This window comes from Grampus griseus (genome assembly GCF_964374135.1).
Source record: "Grampus griseus genome assembly, chromosome: 12".
NCBI lineage: Eukaryota > Metazoa > Chordata > Mammalia > Artiodactyla > Delphinidae > Grampus > Grampus griseus.
The window spans coordinates 18957357-18977222 of NC_139006.1; the positions used below are offsets into that span (position 1 = coordinate 18957357).

Genomic DNA, 19866 nt, shown 5'->3' on the forward strand with positions numbered 1-19866 from the left:
GTGGTGTCTGGTGTGCCCGTCCCCCCTTCCTCAGGGGTAGACTTTCCTGTGCTCTTGGCTTTGGGGTCTTTTTAAGGGGGGAGCGGAGAGCCTATTTAATTTAATAGTTTGATTTATTGACATATTTTCTGTCTTGTGTGGTTCCAATTATCCAAGTGGTACTTGGAATACATTATGGGCAGAAATTCCAGGAGGAGAGGGTCATGGACCTGGATTCTGGGGTCAGGTCTGTCCCTTTGGGCGGGCTACTTCACGTCTCTGTGCCTCGGTTTCCTCATCTTGAGCGAGGTTAGTATTTAATTTCCTGAGGTTAATCCTATCTCCTAGGGTTGAGGACGTTGCAGGATTACAGGGTAATCACCGTAGGACTGTGAAGAGGATGGAACGATACAATTTTTAGCACAGGGCCTGGCGCATAGTAAGCGCTCCGTAAATCTTGAGTGAGTGAGTGAATGAATGAGTGGCTGAGTGAATGAATGGATGGATGAAACAATGCAGGAGATTCCCCCCCTCCTGCTCTCCCGCTGGTGACTGCCAGTGATTACTTGGTCTACATCAGCACTGTGCAACAGAAATACAGCGCAAGCTGCAAACTCGAGGCAGTTTTAGTGTTCCAGTAGCCACGTCAGTAGAAAAGAAACAGGCAAAATTAATTTTAAAAGTATGTTCTGTTGAGCCCAGTAGATCCGAAATACTACCATTTTAACATGGAATCACTATAAAGTCATTAACGCGGTATTTTACGTTCGTTTTTTTTTCACTCAAAGTGCTGGAAATCAGTGTGTACTGACTGTCCTCAGGGCCCAGCTCAGCCCTCACTCGCCGCATTGCAAGGGCCCAACGGCCCACATGTGACCAGTGGCTCCCGGATTGGACGGCGCAGGGTTAGAGGGTCTTGAACAGGACATTCTGCACCCATTCTGCACCTGTTCAGGTGTTCTAGAGGCACCATGGACAGCACCTGGCTGGGCCCAGAGTGGTTCTCCTAACTGGGACGTTCTGTCTCTTGTTTCCTGGCATATAAAGCACAGCCCACACCCTACCTTCTGCCACTTCCCTTCCTTGAAATTCAGGTCTCTGAAACAACCTGCCCGACCAGGCCTCCCTCCCTTCCTTCCATTCTCATAGCTTGGCCCCCGAGTCCCCATCCCCGGACAGCAGTGCCACGTCGGCTCAGAAGCAGCCCCCCAGCAGCCGCCTGTCTTCCCTGTCCTCCCAAACGGAGACCACCTCTGCTGGGGACCAGCACGACTGCTCCAAGGACCAGCAGAGCACCAGCGTGGACCGATCCAGCACGGACCTGGAATCCACTGACGGGATGGAGGGGCCGCCCCCAGCGGATGCCTGCCCCGCAAAGAGGGTGGACGACTTCTCCTTTATCCATGTAAGTCAGTCGTTGGGAGCACGTGCTGGAAACAGTCATTTCTTCTTAAAAGGACGTTCTAGCATCTCCCGATGAATTACCCCTTTCCCTGGTAGAATCTGTGTGCCAGGACCCCCTGTGGTGGGTGCAGAGGGCACAGTCTGAGATGGGACTGAAGTCTACATGAGGCTTGTACCTGCCACACACCAGCTGTGTGTCTTGGGGCAACTGTCTTCACCTCTCTGAACCTCGGCTTCCTTGTCCACCTGTAACCAGTACAGTGGGTTTCACAGCTGTGAATGCAATCATATGTGTACAAATTAAAACTGAGCTGAGCCCTCACCTGTTAGGCGAACAGGCCATCTGGCCTCTCACCCCTGGCGGGTGGGAGGTGTCTGCCTGAGGCCTGCAGATCTAGGCGTGCAGCCTGGACTTCGCTCAGACCAATTCTGCTGGGGCTTCTTACCAAGGTCTTGCCAAGTGGGACCATGTCCCTGGAGCCAGGGAATCCAAGCCTGTCTGTAAAGGGGAGCCTCCTCAGGCGTGGGCAGCCCTCAGAACTCAGCTCTTTTGGGGCCCACGGAGAGCCACCCTACAGGATGCTAGCCACCCAAGTCCAACTGCCTCCTACCCAGCCCCTTCTAGACCTGCAGGGGTCAGGCAGGTTGTCCTTTTCAATCCCTGAGACACAGGTTTATGATTCTCCTTCCCTGACAATAGGGCTACCTGCCCACCCTCCTGAGGATGCAACATCTAAATGATGGAAAATCCAAAACAGAGCCTGTCTCCTCAGTGAAGCCTCACATCCACACCCTTAGAGATGACCACACAGATGCCCCCAGAGAAGGACCATCACTGCTTTAGGTGTGGGGCCTCCTTTAGGGCCTCAGATGGGACTCTCCTTCCTAAATATGGTCGAGGTCTCTCTGTGGCATCTCTAAATAAGGGCAGAAATGAGGAAAGGCACACACTCAGTCTCCATCGGGGCACCCCACTGTATAAACGTGGACAGGGTGCAGGTTGTCAGGGTTTAGTTAGGGGATTTATTCAGTTATTCATCCAACAAACATTTATTGAGCTCCAGCCATGTCCCAAGCATTGCTCCAGCTTACACGCCCATAGATGTCGCTGTGCCTTACCATAAGTCTCCTGATTTACCTTCTGGAACACTAAGCCCAAGAGGCAAAACCCCTGCCCCATTTTAATTTTATTTTTTTTTAACGTATCCTTTCATATAACCAGAGACAACACTACTTTTTTTTTTTTTTAAACATTAAAAAAAAAAATTTGGCCACACTGAGGAGCTTGCAGGATCTCAGTTCCCCGACAGAGATTGAACCTGGGCCATGGCAGTGAGGGCACCAAACCCTAACCACTAGACCACCAGGAACTCCCTCATTTTTGCTGATTAGGGAACAGAAGTGGCCACTGAGTGATTGAAATGCCAGTGTCCCTAAGCACAGGTCCAGCCAATTATTTAACACCGAGGTCTCCCACAGGCAGTGTTTGGAGGCTGAAAGGGGAGGCGAGGCACTAGGGAAGGAATCAGCTTCTGCACCAGCCTGAGGCTGCACGGGTGGCCCTGGGCAACGGGACCACACCCCCTTCAGCAGCCCCTGCGTCGCTGTGGCTCCCTCCCACTTGCCCTGAGTCTGAGAAACCCGCTCTATTTAGTAGTGACCGGAGATATATGCTCTCCTCTTGAGGACGGCGGACTCTTTATGATTTCCATCTCTCCCCAACTTCCACCAGCCCCACACAAATCCCCCCACTGGACAGCATCACAGCCAGTTTGGGAAACAGCTGTGCAGATATCAGCCCCCTCCTCCCGCCCCCAATGGGGTGTCTGTCACTTACCAACTTTGGGAAATGAGTCACTGAAATTAGCTCATCATCGCTAACTTAAAAGGCCCTGGGTGACAGAATTTCTCCAAAGTGGACCTGAGAGGAAGAATCCAACATTTCAGGCCAGGACCTGAGCTGGCCAGGAAGGGAGAAGCCCATTGTAGGAATAGCTCACGGCTGCGAGCCTGAGTCAGGTGCTGCTGGAACCAGGACTTTCCATGCCTGGGCTCCCTGAATTCTCTCAACCACCCTGGCAAGGGGATACTATTATCATTCCGTTTTTACAAACAGGGACACCCAAGCTCAGAGAGGGTAAGTCCCCTGCTCTGAGGTCACACAGCTGGCATTCAAACTGAGCGGGATTTGAAGCCCAAGCTCTGAGCTCTTCACCACTATCTCCTTGGAGATCACTGAGCCAGAGGCTGCCCCACCTTCTTGCTCGGCCTACCCAGGTGGTCTGCCCCCAGCCCTTTCAGCACAAAAGGTGGTGATGTTGGAAACCGTCACTGACCCTCCACCCGCCTCAGCTCAGAGTGTGATGCTTGCAAACGAATGCCTCGTACTTAGTGGGTGCTCCACCGGCTCCCACCTGCACCCTGAATTACTGTGGGTAGAGGAAGGACCACACTGAGAACCTCTCGGCTCGTGGACCCTGTGTGGAATAAGGTTGTTGTAAGCGTTTAGTTAGATGATGTGTTCAGTTATTCATTCAACAAACAAACAAACCTGTACTGAGCTCCTGTCAGGGACTGCTCTAGCTTACCTGCTCAGTGATGTCACCAGGAGCGGAAAGCCATTTCCATTATGTGCCCACTGTGTTCCAGGCACTGTGGGGCACTCAAGGTTTATTTGATTCTTGGAATCAGCCTACATGCTATATTTCACAGAGAAAGTAGGCTTAGAGTGTTAGGTTCCTACTGAAATGCGGAAATGCTGGCCCATGTACCACCTAAATAGCATCGTGTATCGACGCAGCTATGCACACCTCCCTTGGGTGATGCCCCCATTTAATGTTTCCCATGCTTCGTTTCCCCTCTTCTTCCCTGCCACTCCCACAGCAAACTTCAGTCCTCGACTCAAGTGCCCTAAAGACCCGGGTGCAGCTCAGCAAGAGAAGCCGCCGCCGGGCTCCCATCTCCCACTCCCTCCGGCGCAGCCGAGTCAGCGAGTCGGAGAGCAGGTCTCCTTTGGAGGAGGAGGCCAACAGCATGTGGATGTTCAAGGACTCCACAGGTATGCCCCCTCTCCTCCACAGGTAGCACATTGGATAGCAGGAAGGATTTAGGTTAAACCCTGGAAGAGCTTTCTGACTTTGAAGGCTGTGGGGTATTAGAACACAATAACATAGGAAACTGTGGTTTCTTATTACACCAAGCTTATTAGAAACTAGGTAAAACATTTTTTTGAGGATGATATATTAGTTGGGGCTCCACAGTTTGCAAGGAACTGAGACAACTTAATAGGATTTCACTATTTATGCTGTTATCCTTATTAAATTCACCCTTATCCTCTCTTCAGGTTTGTTTGCTGGTCTTTTTCTAGATTCTCAAGTTGAAAGATCAGTTCATTTATTGTCAGTCTTTTGGGGTTTCTAATAAATTATTTAAGGCTATGCATTTTCCTCTAAGGACTTCTTTGGCCACATTCCACATCAAACCTTGGGCTGAATCCTAAAGAACAGATAGGAATTAGCCAGGGAAGGGTATTCCAGGCGGAAATATCAACAGGATCAAAGGGGCAGAGGTGTGGAAAGAACATTCCGTGGGTGTGGCGGGGGCAGGGGTGGGTTGTCTCTCTAAGCGGTTCAGTGTTTCCCAAGCCAGAAATAGCAGGAATCAAGCTAGAAAGGCAGGGCCAGTTCGTGGAGAGTTGTGATTCCTTGCTAAGGAGTTAGACTTGATCTGTAGATGGAGAGCCATGGAAGAGTTTTAAGGAGAAGCAAAATCTCAGAATGGAGGCTGCCAGTGACTTCAGTACGCTTTTCTTTGCAACAGAGGAGAAATCCCCCAGGAAGGAAGAGTCAGATGAGGAGGAGAAGACGCCCAGAGCTGAGAGGACGCCCATCAGCCGACCCCAGAGGATGCCCGTGTTTCCAGGCATGGACCCGGCAGCGCTGAAGGTACCAGACTGCATGCCCAGAGCTACGCTTACCTGTGGCAGCAAAACAGACAGGCCCATGTTTCTCACCCTCCTCCCTCCTTCCTTCCCTCTCTCCTTCCTTGCATCCCTCCCTTCCTCCCTTCCTGTCTTCCTCCCTCTCTGTCTAATTTTTGAAATAGTTGAAAATTCATGAGAAGTTGCAAAAATAGTATGAGAGACTTCCCGTGTACCCCTCCTCACCCAGCTTCCCCCAGTGCTAAAGCGTCCCATGGCCGTGGTACATTATCAAGGCCAGGACATCGGCCTTGGCCCGGTGCTGTGAGCAGTACTACTGATTTGTTTGGTTTTCTCCAGTAATCCTGTGTTTCTGAATCTCCACTTTCTGTCTTTAGCCCCCACACGTGCTGCTCAGCACAGTCTCCAGCTAAGCCTCTATGTGCTCATCTGTAAAGGGGGTTAAAAGTCCACCTTAGGCATCAGGCCCAGTGCTGGATGTCTGGGAAACAGGAGTGAACTAGCCCAGGCTTCTGTTCTTGAGGAATCTGGTGTGCTAGGGGTGGGAGGCACATAAAATGATTATTTTGATTCCAAACAATGTGAGAAGTCAGCATTGGAGCCATGTTAATCTGTCTTAAATAGCACTGCAATCCCAGTTGGACTGTGGAATCCTGAGGGCAGGGCTGGGCTGTCTCCCCACCCTCAGCTCCACCAAGCATCTCACAGGTCCTGGGAGGCAGCGGTACTTAATGCAAGCGAGAGAGGGGCCTCTTTTATCCCCAGGCACCACGTGCTTGCAAACTCGCTTTATGTCCCCAGCAACCCTAAAAAAGGCAGCTCTTTACTCCCATTTTACTGAAGAAGAAATCAAGACAAAGAAGCCTAGGTTGTTTGTGGAATTTCTCAACCCCTCACTCCGTGTGGCCAGGGAGCCTCCTGTGAGGGGCTGTGAACTTGCCACTCCTTCAGTAGATGACGGCTTGGCTTTTCATGTCATTTCTGACAAGAATACAAAGTTGGTAAACAGCGGATGCGTACTTGCCCCTGTAATTCATTTTACAGGCCTTCAAAGCATAAATGTCTTGCAGCAACTGTCCTGGGCCAGAGGTTTTCTGACTTCTTTTTTGAAGCATTGGAACAAAGTCTGTCTTACAGGGCAGCCTAACACAGGGGGCAGAGAAAGGCCCTGCTTACAGGAGGGAGCAGAGGCCCTAGGGAGGCTGCCGGGCTTTTTCTCGAAAGAGCCCTGGAGTTGGAACTGGGCAGACCTAGGACGAATCCTAGTTGTGGAAAACCATGTGACTTTGGGCCAACTGCTCAACCTTTGACCTTTAGGCTACTCGTCTATAAAATAGAGAAAGCCAGTCTTCACCCTGGAAACGTGTGTCATATAACTTACACCTGGTGGAGTCCAGTCGCTGGATGCCCAGTGCACAGAAGCTGCCAGGCCGACGACGGCGATGACCACTGTTGCCGGGGGCTCTGCCAGCGTTGACTCAGAGACAGATGCCACCTGCCACCATCATACCCCCCCAGCCCCCAAAGGAATTCTGGGCACACCATTCCAAGTCATCCCATTCCCTGTGTGCCCTCCAAAAATGGTGGGAATCCACCCTGCTTTTTCCCTGTGCAAATCTGATAGTCAGAAACCTCACTTATTCGTATTCACAGGAGCAAAGAGCTTAAAAGAGCTGGACCTCAGCTGTAAGATGCATCTCTTGTCTCCACCTCGGGGTTCTCAGGAAACTAAAGGAGATGGAGCGTCCTGTGATGAGGACGCCACACATGGCGGCTTTTCAGCCAAAGATAATGTGATCGTGTGAATTTTTCACGGTTGTTTGACCAAACCACGGTTGTTGTGGTCAAGGGTGGCCTCTTGGACTACAAGCCTGACCTCTGATTTTCTTGGCCTCCATGGCCAGGCAGCATCTCCCCCACCCCTGAGTCTGCTGCCTGGGTCCGTTCAGATGCTGGGAGCCCTGCTGTCGCCATGCAGTGACAGTGCCGTAGGATGGGACCCTTCCCCAGACCAAGGGCGGGTTACAGACTCCACCCCTGTCTTCTCTTCCCAGGCTCAGCTGCACAAGAGGCCAGAGATGGACAGTCCCAGCGATACCCCCAGCTGGGCCCCACAGCCCAAGACCCCCAAGTCCCCCTTCCAGCCCGGGGTGCTGGGCAGTCGCGTGCTGCCCTCCAGCGTGGAGAAGGACGAAAGGTGAGAGTGTTGCTAACACATAAAAGTTAGGGATTGTGCATGATACTGTTATTGTAATATGAGAGCTATGATAGAGCAGGGGTTAGCCAACTATAGCCCACAGGCCAAATTCAGCCCACTGTCTGTGTTTGTAAATAAAGTTTTATTGGCACACAGCCATCATTTAAGGATTGTCTGTGGCTGCTTTCCTGATGCAACTGCAGACCTGACACGTTGGCACAGACACCCTATAACCTGCAAAGTCAAAAATACTTACTGTCTGACCCCGGTGATAGAGGAAGGCAGAAGAAGAGTTCAGAACCCAGACTTGAGGAGGACGGGTGTGGAGAAGGCTTCCAAGAGGAGGGGGTGCCCGATCTGCATCATGACAGACAAGAGAGGTGGCCAAAGTCACAGCACATGCAAGGTCCAGGGGCCTGGTAGAACTGGGTGCTGTAGGCTGTGCATGTTATTGGAGCACAGAGTGGGCCGTGGGAAGCAGGAAAGCAAGAGGATGAGAGAGAGAGACAGGCTGAGGCAGAGATGGTACCTGTCTTGCTCTGCGGATGCCAGAATTGCTCTGGAGTCAACTGAGGGCACCAGTGTTTCTCCAGGGCTGGAGGGACCCCCAGACCAGGAGGCCTGGTTTTGAACCTCCACCAAGCCTTGCTTGGGGTACTCAGACCCCTGTCTGCCCAGGGGACCTCTCCTTCCTCACAGACCCCCACCCCACCCCCAGCCAGGTCAGCAATGTCCCTGAGCCTCCGGGATTGTGGAGTCTGGAGCTTTCTCTGAGATCAACAGAAGTAAGGTCTTGTGTGTACATGTGTTTGATGATAAAAGTAGTACATGCTCACCTTAGGAATTGTAGGAAATATAAAATGAATATAAAGCAGGAAAGAAAATCACCCATGATGTGATACCCCGCCCCCCCGCCAGAAGACTACCATAGTGACGTTTGGGCCTTTCTCCTTCCATTCTTTTTAAATGTAGTCGAGATGACAACATAAAATATATATAGCTTCTTTTCCGGTTTCATGTGACGATTCTCCCATAGCCATTAAAGTCTTCATAAGTATGATTTCTTTTTCTTTAAAAAATTTTCAGATGTTTTTGTTTGACTTCATTGTTTTTGTTAAAATGATGTGTTCTCATTACAAGCCATTCTGAGAAACAGAGAAAAATACGTAAAGAAGAAAGTAAAAAATAAGACACTCGAAAATGTTATCGTTCGGTCGGTGATGACTCAAGTGTATTCGCTTTGAGAAAATTCATTGAGCTGTGCACTTGTGAGCTGAGTGACCTCTGGATGTGTGTTCTTCAATTTTTAAAAAAAGTTAAAACAAATCGTACCTCCTCCCAATAATTATTGTTATTATTCGGTAAACATAAGATCGATCTATCTGTGTCTTACAGGCATTGTTTTAGTCAGGGTTCTCCAAAGAAACATAACAATAGTATGTATACACAGGGAGAGAGAGAGAAGGATTTATTTTAAGGAATCGTTTTTCACGATTGTGGACGCTGACAAGTCCAAATTCTGCAGGGTAGACAGGCAGGTTGCAGACCTGACGAGGAGCTGGTGTTGCAGTTCAAGTCCCAAAGGCAGTATGTTGGTAGAATTCCCTCTTCTTCTGGGGAGGTTGGTCTTTTTCAATTAAGGCCTTCGACTGATTGGATGAGGCCCACCCATGTTATGGAGGGTAATCTGCTTTATTCAGAGACAACTGGTTTAAATATTAATCTCATCTAAAAAATAAAATAAAATACCTTCACAGAAATAGCTAGTATAATGTTTGACCAAACAGCTGGGCACTGTGGCCTAGCCAAGTGGACACACAGAATTAACCCTTATGGGCATGTACCTGGGTAGAGAGATGGAAGGATGGATGGATATTTGGGTGGCAAATGGATGGATGGAAATAATTTTATGTAAGCGTGACTTTCTGCGGCAGAATATTTCACAGAATGGATGTACCATGATTTATCTAACATTCTTCATTTCGGAGCACTTTGGTTAATTCCTGTTTCAATCATGTCGACATGGGCATCTTTGCTGCCTGCGAGTGTGGCTCAGCCCCCACCCACACGGCGGCAGGAGAATTGGGTCCCCCAGGGAGTCCTCGGTCAGGCTCACACTTGACCCCCACTGCCTTTGTGGTTTCAGATCGGAAGAGCCCTCTCCCCAGTGGCTAAAGGAGCTGAAATCCAAGAAGAGGCAAAGCTTGTATGAAAACCAAGCTTGAGCAGGTATGAGGGGCTCTGGAGGGGAGACCCGGACAGAGCCTGCAACCTGAGGAGCAGGGGACTTGGGCCGGGAGGCCAAGGCTCAGAGACCTGGGATGCTGTACCCTGGAAAAGAGAAGGGAAAACGTGGTTGAGGGTGTTTGGGGTTCCCGTAAAGAGGGTGGCAATGATCTGCTTCTTCTTAGGGAAAAAAAAAACACAGTTGGACGGCCTGGGGTGGGTGGAAAGGGCATGGACGGACTCTGGTCTCACGCCCTTGGCCAGCCCTTCTCACTGCATCTCAGGCCCCCTTTATAAATTGAACGGGCGGGACAGCTTAATCTGAAATGTCCCCAGTTTCTACATTCCTATACAACCTGTATAATTAAAAATTAATTTGAAAAAAAAAGAAATTAAAAAATCGAACGATTAGATATGCCTTGGTGTGGGCCCCAAATGATTTAACTTCCTGAACTTTAGTTTGCCCATCTGTAAAATGGGGTAGCAGCGCCCGTGTTGCCGAGCGGTCCAGAGGGCTCCCTGAGAATGGACCGGAAGTCTCTGGGGGAGGAACACATAGCTCTTGCTCCGTCAGAGTCAGCTCTGCTCTGAGCAGCACAGGAGACCCACCACCCGTTCTCCACAAACCTGAAATCCAGAAAGCTCGCAAAACGAAATACTTCCATCCCTTATTTAGTGACAAAACCTGACCTGCATGGATAAAATACTATTTAGACTCTGTTTTCCCCATTTCATATGAACATCCATACATAATACTGCAGGCATATTATGTGCTTAATGATGGGGGTGCTGCATAACGTACGTATTATACGTTACATAATATTTACATATAAGCATATATATGTCTGTATATATGTATCTAACAAACTCAAAATTTCTGAATTCCCCAATAAATCTATGCTCTAGGATTTCAGATAAGGGATCAGAGCCTGTGTTTATTTGGTGCTCAGTGCTGTACCCACGATATCTCACTTAAGCTTCCGGCCATCCATTTGAGGACACCACCGACGCTGGCACCCTGACCTGACCCTAAATTTCACGTTCATTCCATCATATCCAGCCGCCTGCCACCTTCCCCATCCCACCCCTCAAAAAGAAAAGTCGTCTTTCCTGGCCTGTAGCTTGTGGGGTGGCTGCTTTGGGGAGCACCAGAAAAGTGTTTAGGGCTCAATGATGGGGAGAAATGGCATCTCTTGTTCCCCCTGCTGACACCAGGACTGTCCCTTCCTCTCCAGACAGGGGCCACTGCCACATCTAATGAACAAGCCTTAACTGTCAGTACCCGAAGACGAGGTCCCGCTGCTGCCGTTGCTTCCTGCACACACCTGGGCCCTTCCGGTCGGTCGGTCTGTCGGTCAGGTGGAGAAGGCTGCCCAATGCCCCCCCTCACCACAGGCTCTCCCGGACGGATGGGGCAGGAAGGCTCACCCTCCACGAGCACGTGCTCTGTCTCCCCGGACAGCACTTCAGGCTGGGAAAGAAGCCAGGCGGCCCAGAAATGTCCATGCTGGTGGTTTGGTTTGGTTTTGTTTAATGTAAAAATGTGCATTTCTACCCATTTTAAACCCCTGCAGCAGCTCCAGGAATATGGATGTAAGGCTGGACCGTCTCCCCTGGGTTCTGAGTCGTGAAAGCGCCTGTTTCCCCCCGACCCCCACCCAGGGCTGGTCTTTTTTTGGAAGGACATTTCCAAGGAAGATGAAACCATACGTTTCCTGCTGTAACTGTGGTCCCAGCAGTACCACCGGGTTGGGGGCTTTGATCGCTCCTTTGGCGAATTCCTTCTCCCTCTCGAAGAATCAGCAGTTCTGATCTTTAAACACACCTGCCCTCATTCTTTCAAGTGTATTTATCCTCCCGGTGGGGCTGTGTGCAGAGCTTGCCTGTTCCATTGTACATCACGTTTTGTTTGCTTTAGAAGGTGATAAAGCAATAATCCAGCCAACTTTCTTTGAAATTTGATATGTATATATGTTTTTATGTTAAAGAACAGGAGGAGAGGCGTGTGAATAGTTTGCGTGAAGTATCCAATCATCTCAGGTTATCTTATCCCTACCCCAAGCTTTTTAAAAATTCTGATTGTCACCCTGGTGTACACTTTCCTGGTTCCTATTCATCCGAGCTCTGATTTCTGTAGGGTGACCTTTGTCCCTTGGCCTCAAGGTTCAAAAACCTGCAGCCCAAATGGCAGTGCCTTTCCCTCCCAAACATCAGACCCACCCGAGAGGCTTTTGCTCCGAAGTCCCTTTCTGAACACAACCTGAGCTGCTGGCATAAAAGATCTATTCCCAGTTGGTCTCAGGACAAACGATGAATGAGGGGTCCTTTTTGTTTCTTCTCACCTCTTCTTTCTACCCAACCTCCCCCCAATTCTACCTGACCAGGTGCTTTTTCTAGGTCCAAATGCAGGAAGGGAGGGTCTTGCTGAAAGCCCTTCTCTGGAGGGGGGTCCCCCCGACCCCCAGCCCAGGAACTCTGGACAGACTTGCTAGACGCTAGGTAACCAAGTATAGGCTTGCCTTGCCTCTTTTTTTTCTTGGCAACTCTAAGCTCATTCCCAGGAATCTCCAAGACCTCTGGGCTCTCCAGTCATGGCTACTCTGTCCTTGTTTTTGGAAATCCTCCACACCAGTCTCCTCCACCTCTTGAGCCCAAGGCCCCAGCAGTCATCCCAGGGATAGTCGGCCCACCGCCATGTCTGGAGTTGCCATAAACTTTGTGCCAACCTTGCCCGGGAGACACCCATGTGTGAGAGAGATGCGTGGGCAGTTCACAGGGCAGCCTGTGTTGCTGAGGGGCACTGGGCCTGAGCTTCCTAATGGAGCTTTGCTCAGCAGTGGACTTCCCAAAAGGTGAAAATCTCTCCTAATAAATCCATTCTTTGCAAATGGTGTCAAAACCTGCTTCCCTTCTCCCTGGCCACCCCTCCTTCAGTCTCTGTTTGTCTCCTCCGCTCTTCCTCCCTTATCTCCCTTTACCACCTCTTCCCTCTCTTGGGTGTGGCAGGATGGAGCCCAATCCCGTCCCTGCAGGTTAAGACAAACACCCGGGCCCGAGAGGGGCTGTGGTTCAGCACCATGGACAGCGACCGAGGTTGGGGTGAGAGGCCCTCCCTCCCTGAGTCCTGTTGGCTGGGCGGTGGTTGGAGCCCGTCTCCCAGGCAACCTTGTGCATCTGGAAACCTCATGCATGTGTGTCTGGAGATCTGGTCCTGCTCCATCACAGTTTGTATTCTCTTCATTCCCTGAGTTTGTGGTCAGTCCGCTCTCTCTGGCCATTTGGGGATTTAATCCTTTCAGGAACCGCGTCAGTTGATTTTCCTTTCTTACTCTTCAGAGACCCAGTTCATGTTTCATTTCAGTTTTGCTGTAGTGTCCAGGTCAGTAGGTCCTCTAGACACTCCTAGTGTGCTGTCTTTTCTTGCCTGCTGTCTTTCTTTGCCTTTCTCAAGGTGGGAAGGCCCCTTGGTACCATCTTAGGCAGTAGGAAGCCACTTGCTCTGTTCGGTCAGTATAGTGATACTAACCGTGCGAAACTCTCAGTTTTGAATTAGTCCTGTTTCATCCCATGTATACCCAACAGGAAAGAAAAACACTTGAAAACAAGATTGACCTGGAGGTCTTCTGCCTAACCTCCCACACCTGGATTGGAAATAAAAATCCATTTAATTCCTTGGTGATGAGGACATACAAAGTCCACCCCTTGACACTGACTACAGCAGCCTCATCCCTTCACCGCTGAGCAGACAGTCACGGTGGGTCAGGAGCGGCCTACGCAGTGCCGGCTCCCGTCACCCCCGGCTCCTGCGACGATCAGTACAATGAAGTTCGCAGCAACTGACGCTTAGAGCCTTTGCAGATAGCCAGGCAAACGGGTTATTTATTTCTCCTCTTTCTAAGCCAGATGAGCTCTTGGGGGCTAAGCAAGGGGTTGTATGGTAGTTTCTTGAGTTTGCCTGGAGCCACCTTTGGAAATCTGTCTCCTTTTAAACTAACTTAATATGCCTTAATCATTTGTATGCAATCAGGTCACCCGCCCTCATCCAGCCCTCCTCCCCTGGGCCTTTGGCTTGCTTTAAATGAGAGTTTTATACAGAATGCATCAAAAATAAGATGGATAGATAGGTGATTTTTTAAATTATACTCTCTCTCTCTCTCACACTCTCTCGCTCCCCCTCCATCCCCCCACACCCTCTTTGCACATCAGCATTTTGAGAGCTGGTCTTTTGATAAGTCCATATCTTTTTCCCCTCCAGTAGATCCCATTCTTCATGGTCTCTTGCCTAATGTAACAGAAGCCTTTGGCCTGTAAAATTCCATGGTGAGGGCTCAAAAATCAGTGTTGTGGAGAACCTCTCAGTACCACCAGAGAAACTCCAGTGGAAGAGAAGCCTCACGAAACCCCAGTGGAGTTTAGAGTGTTGGGGGCCTTGAGTGATGCTGCCCTGACGGCCTCATGTTGTCTGGGGTTCGGGGAAAGGACAATCAGATGGGGAGGTTTTGCAGGGGACAAGCAAAGTCATGTACTTTCAGACAAATGTGTTTTCCCTTGTGCTTCCCAGGAAGAAGTGAGGCCAACTCTAGGTATCGGAATAGAGCTGAGCCTGAGGTCTTCAACCTTAGAGGCTGTGCAGGGGATTTGGAAAAACCTTAGGCATGATCTCCCTGAAGGAGACCTCAGCTGCTCCCACCCGACGCTGACAGCTGCCTTGTCCATTTACATTTTTCATCACGGTACCCCCAGACTGCCCCAGGAGCTAAGCGTCGTTACAAAGCTAAAAACCCACAGATGTGTCATTGGATCACCTCCAAAACAAAATACTTGCTTAAAGGTGACGTGGGCCTGCGTGGAAGACAGCGTCGCGCCCAAGGAGAGGACTCTCAAGCCAGCCACTCCCTCTCTCCTCCTCCATCCCTGTGGTTCCTCCCACACAGCACTGTCCCTTAATACAGGAAGCTAGATGACGGTTGTCTTTGTGTAAACTAGCATTTCAGGGTGAGGTCTGCAGGGAGGTGGGAGAAAAACTCTATCCACCGGGAATTGCGCCGCCTCCAATTTATGCCGTGGCGAGTCATACAGTAATGGAGAATCCTTCTATAGCCTCCGACTGTGCCTTTCCTCCTCCAACATGTGATAAAACAGGAAAGCAAAAAAAAAGCCCCATGGCATCGTGATTCCATGGAGTAGGAGGGAGCCACTTAAGGGAGAGGGGACCTGCCCCACATCTGGAAGGGGGTCCACCTTGGGCCCCACCCCCTTAGGGAGTGATGGATCTGAGCCCTGGGCTGAGAAGCTGCCAGGAGTTACCCTGTTGGAATTCTGGGCAAATCGAGGGTCTGGAAACATAGAACCTCATAGAAAACCGGTAGGCATGAATGTGCTGAGTCTTGGTCTGTATCTCCTTTGGCCCCCATCACCCCTCTAGAGATTTCTTTCTTTTGTCTAGGTTGGTTCCTGCAGGGAGGGGGCCAGAAAACCAGGTACCTGGAAAGTCAGCCTGAGATTTCCAGCAAGGTAACCTCCCAGCCGCTCACTGCTCACCTCCCAGCATCTCCCTAAACGGCCGCCCTCACACCTGGCGCCACACCATCTCCCATGAATCAGCCTGGCACTGTTTTAACAGTCTCCGGCGGCGTCACACCTGCTAAAAAAAACAACGTGACGCCGTCGTCTAAAGAATGAGATCATTCCACATAGCCTTATAGATCCTGTAAATACGGGGCTCACGAAAGTCATCTGTTGTGTTACTGAAGATATTTTGTACTGTGTTGTTCCCTAAATCATACCAACGTCCTACAAGTCCTGCACTTCCCAGATGGTTATGAGCCTCAAAATGCTTTGCAAGGTGGAGGGGGAAGTGGAAATATATATACGTACGCTATGTATTTTCCTAACCTTTCTTCTGGGTCCCTTCCTCCGATATTTGAGTCACGATCGAAAAGGAACTCGAGTCCTGTGTGCGAGAAAGTTGAAGCGTCCTGCCAGTTGGTGTCCTTGCAGTTGCCTTATGAATTCACAGGCTCCAGGAGTTCTGAACAGAAGGTGGTCGACCGGCACTTTATCCAGTCCCAGAAATGATCTCTAATCGTGTGACTGAGAATTCATCTAGAGAAACCTATATTTTTAACATCAAAACAAACGGGGCTTCCCGGACCTCACAGAGTATTGGATGTCTACCAGTGCTTTTCTATTTTGTAACTGTAAAGAGGTTTCATACGCACAGCAGAGCAGTTGGGAATCTGGTCGACTGCCCTAAAACAAAATGACCTTTGCATGTACAAAGACGTTGCATTCAGACTCTGAAAGCAGCAAATAAAGCTTTGACGCGAGCTGCACTGGAGACGTCAGCGTGTCGGTGTGTGAATGAATGGACTCCCCCATGCATGCATGCCTGTCCCCAGCTGAGTCAGCCTCTCCGCTGCGGCGAGCTGGGGGCCAGACGGAGGGAGGGCGCAGCAGGGGTCCTGGGAAAGGGGGCCGATGGAGAAAAGCAGGATCTCCATTCGACGTGGGCTTGGGTCCTCATTCTGCCTCCTCCTGGCTGTGGGGTATCTCTGAACCCCCATGGTTCTCCAGAATGGGGGTGGTGACAGCGATAATAGTGGGCAAAAGTTAAAGGCGGTGGCTCTCAGCTGGGTGGATTGTGTCCCCCGCACGACATCTGGCAATGACAGGAGATGTTGTTTTAGTGATCACAAGGAGGGAAGGGAGATGCTACTGGCATCTAGTGGGTGGAGGCCAGGGATGCCGCTTAGCATTGTACACTGTGCAGGACAGCCGTCACACCCCAGCGCACAGAATGATCCGGCCCCAGATGGCAATAGGGCCAGGACTGAGAACTCTAGGTTAAAGAAATGCGGCCCAGGAAATCTGGGCATATAGTAGGTCTTCAGGATCCTAAAGGAACTGATGGGCGTTGGGGAGTCAGGCCTGATAGGCTGTCGCACCTCTGTCTTCCCCCTTATATCCCCAGCAGCTGGCGGCTGCATCCCAGGTTAAGGGGTTGAGACCAGCTCTGCTTTCCATGGGCACCAGAAGGAAGCAGGCTCTTGGTTTGAACTGTCAACAGTAGGCAGGATCCTCAGTGATTAAAAGCTAGAAGGTAGCGCTGTGCTGAGTGTCTTGCTTTTGTGATCTCTCAGTGGCTCGAGGAGAGAGAAGCTTCTCCATTTACAGATGAAGAGGCTGTGATTCTGACCTTCATTTGCTCACCCAAGGTCACACAAGTCCACCTGTTTCCAGAGCCCAGCTGTCACCCACACCTCCAGGGATGCAAGGAGGTTGGGTTTTGTGCCGACTTGAGAATGTTAGCCAAAAACAAACAGCAAAAGAAAACCGTCTTGGTTAACAATTTACCCCTTTGCCCTCATTATTTTATTCATTCAGCAATCATTAAATACAGGTTCCCCTCCACTATCCGAAAGCAGAGCGTTCCTCTGAAACCTTTCCTAAGCTGCAATGGCATAAATTGAAGAAGCAATTACCTGAGGACACATCTTGCTCACAGATGCACAGAAGAAATGGAGATAAAGCACAGATGCTGTCAGACACAGTTCAAAGCTCCGGCCGCTTGATGCTGAGATACTGAGTGTGGTTCCCACGGAAGGCACTTGGTGGCGCCACTCGCTGCTTGGGGCTCACCTGTCATGGCTCGTTATAAAATGAACACTGAACGTGATTTTTGCTTTTCACCCTATTTTTGTAAAAGCAGAAATTCTCTGGATTTCTTTCCGTTAAAAAAAACAGGTACTAATGTAGGTCTTTCATTAAAGCAAAGTAGCTTAAGGAAAACTTTCGAAAAGCCGGGAAATTCTGGTAGCTATCACAGGCAAAATTATACTTTGTTAAGCACACACACAAAATGTGTGGATCTTTTTTTTGGTCATAAATAAAGGGACTATCATGATCATCTTTATTTCTATTTAGGCTAAGAGCTGGGCCCTGGAGGAGGCCAACCCCTTCTCCTCTGCTGTGTGACCCTGGGTGAGTGACTCCACATCTCTGATCTGTCTCCCCCTCTATAAAGTGGAGATCATAATTCCTCCCCTAAAGAGGGCTGCGTGAGCATTGAACATACTGCTCGTGAAGCTGGCCCAGTGCCGTGCACATAGTAGGTCTTCAATAAATGGTCACTGTTATTTGTCGATGTATAATGAAATGTGTAACGAAAATGAATCTTTGTATAACGAATCTTCTGTATAACGCAAATGAATCTTTGTTGGGTCTGTTACCACATCTCGTGGAAATGTTTGGGTGGATTTACACGCAACTTGGAGGGTATGTTCAGGGTGATCTGACTTAAAATTTAGGCCACATGGCACATGGGAAAATTGAGAGATTCTGGGACCCCTCACTTTAAGACCTGGAGCCATTCCAAGGACGTCATGCACCTCAATAGGAAGATGGTGGAGCTGAGAAGCCAAAGGAAGGAAGTTGAAGACACTGAGATCTTTACACCCCGATGCCCCCTGCCTGGTGCTGCCGGGCTTCCCACAAAGCTGATGCAGGCCGTCTGCCCCCAGGAAGTCATCAGAGGCCACGGCTGAGGATACAGAGGCATGGGGGCCTCCCTGGGCCTGCTATTGGGGTGAAGTGGCCCGCACAGAATCAGGTGGACAGGGCGCTGCCTCAGCAAGCCAGGATGTGCTGGGCTGTCAGAAAACGCCCATAAATAGGACGGTCCCTGCAGAAGCAGACTGAGTCTGCAGACAGCATCGGCCCCTCTGTTCTCAAGGCGACTGCAACAGGTTCATTCTGGGTATGCGGGGAGAGAGAGGCAGGCCCGGACCTTGGTGGTCTCCGGGGGGCCTGCACAGCTGGCCCCCTGCACCAACCGGGGATCCACGTGAGGGCTGGAGCCGAGAGGGAGGAACCAGGACAGCGACCAAGCCAGCTGGTGTCTGAGGGGGTGCGCAGGGTCGAGCCCTTGGCTGTGAGCTTAGGGCAGGGGACCTACAAAGACTGAGCACCGCTGAGGAAGCGGAATGGGCAAACTGGGGGCCTGCCACATCTGCTGAGAATCCTCTGTGAGCTGGACCTCCATGAGCTGGACCAGGCCCTGTTTCCTGCTGAGGCTGGACACAGGCAGACAGACAGCCCGCAGGCTACGCATCCCTGGGCCTGTGTCCTGAGTATATGGGCCACGCAGCCCATCTACTTCCAGGAATGTGGGGTGTAGCTGAGGCCACTGTGGATGTCTGAAATGGGCATGTGTGTGTGCAAGAAAGAGAGAGGGGCTGTGTTTGTGCAACAGGTGGGAAGTGACCGTGTACAATGACCACGGGAGCTTGTGTGTGTGCACCTGTGCATGTGCTGATAAGCAGGAAAACAGTCCTATGTGTCTGTGTGTGCGGCATCAAGAGAATCCTTCCACGTGACTAATGCAGGCCCAGGGGGGTGTGGCACAGTCCCTAGGGATGCAGGGGAGCTGTCTGTCTGTTTGTGTCTGTGTCTCTTTAAGTGGCTGGAACAAAGTAAGTCCTCCATAAATGCATATGAAATGAATAAGTGAATGCAGAGAAACTGGACTGGAGCCGGTGTCCCAGGACCTGGTCCGGCATCATGCTTTCTCTAGATGTCTGCCTGTCTGTCCATCTCCCACCAGTCTGTGGTCTCTTCCTCTCCATCACCCAGCACAGGGCCAGGCACCAACTGGGTTCTCACGGAATCTTTGGCAAGTGAAGGAGTCAGTGAACAAAAAACTATACTGCTTGGGGTGCAGAGGCAGGAGAGATTCCTGTAGAGGAAACCCAGGCAACGCCCACCCTCTGAGCAGGGTCTGGAGGTGCTGTGTCCGCACAGAGCTCCGGGTGTGGGGGAAGGGCACGCGCTTTGGAGCCCAGTCCCAGCCCCACCTCACTGGGCCTCGGGATTACCCTCTGTAAAATGGGGATCCTGACCCCCCTGACTGTCCCGGTCCCTGTGGTCCATAGTAGATACTAAGGGGATGTTTGCTGAATGACTGAGTGACCACATGTAGGTTGTGAGCAATGACCACATCTCAGAGACAGCCAAGTTCTATAGCTCAGCCTCGACTCCAATCACGTCAACACCTGGTTTTGCCCGGGTGCACCTGGTGACTCTTTTGCCTTTGACTGAAGCCACAGGTGTTCCTGGGGCA

General features: G+C 50.6%; 1 protein-coding gene across 3 annotated transcripts in view; it reads left to right on the forward strand.

Moving 5' to 3' along the window:
* Positions 1-16362, forward strand: part of KIAA1671 — a gene marked incomplete at its 5' end in the record, with an annotated part of 131580 nt that extends 115218 nt beyond the window's left edge. For all 3 annotated transcript variants that reach the window (XM_082668504.1, XM_082668506.1, XM_082668505.1), the window contains 6 exons: positions 1129-1384; positions 4267-4441; positions 5203-5327; positions 7378-7520; positions 9667-9749; positions 10982-16362. In XM_082668504.1, the coding sequence (XP_082524630.1) occupies positions 1129-1384; positions 4267-4441; positions 5203-5327; positions 7378-7520; positions 9667-9745 (778 nt within the window). In that variant the 3' untranslated portion in view covers positions 9746-9749; positions 10982-16362. The remainder of the gene's footprint in view (positions 1-1128; positions 1385-4266; positions 4442-5202; positions 5328-7377; positions 7521-9666; positions 9750-10981) is intronic.
* Between the last annotated feature and the right edge of the window lie 3504 nt (positions 16363-19866).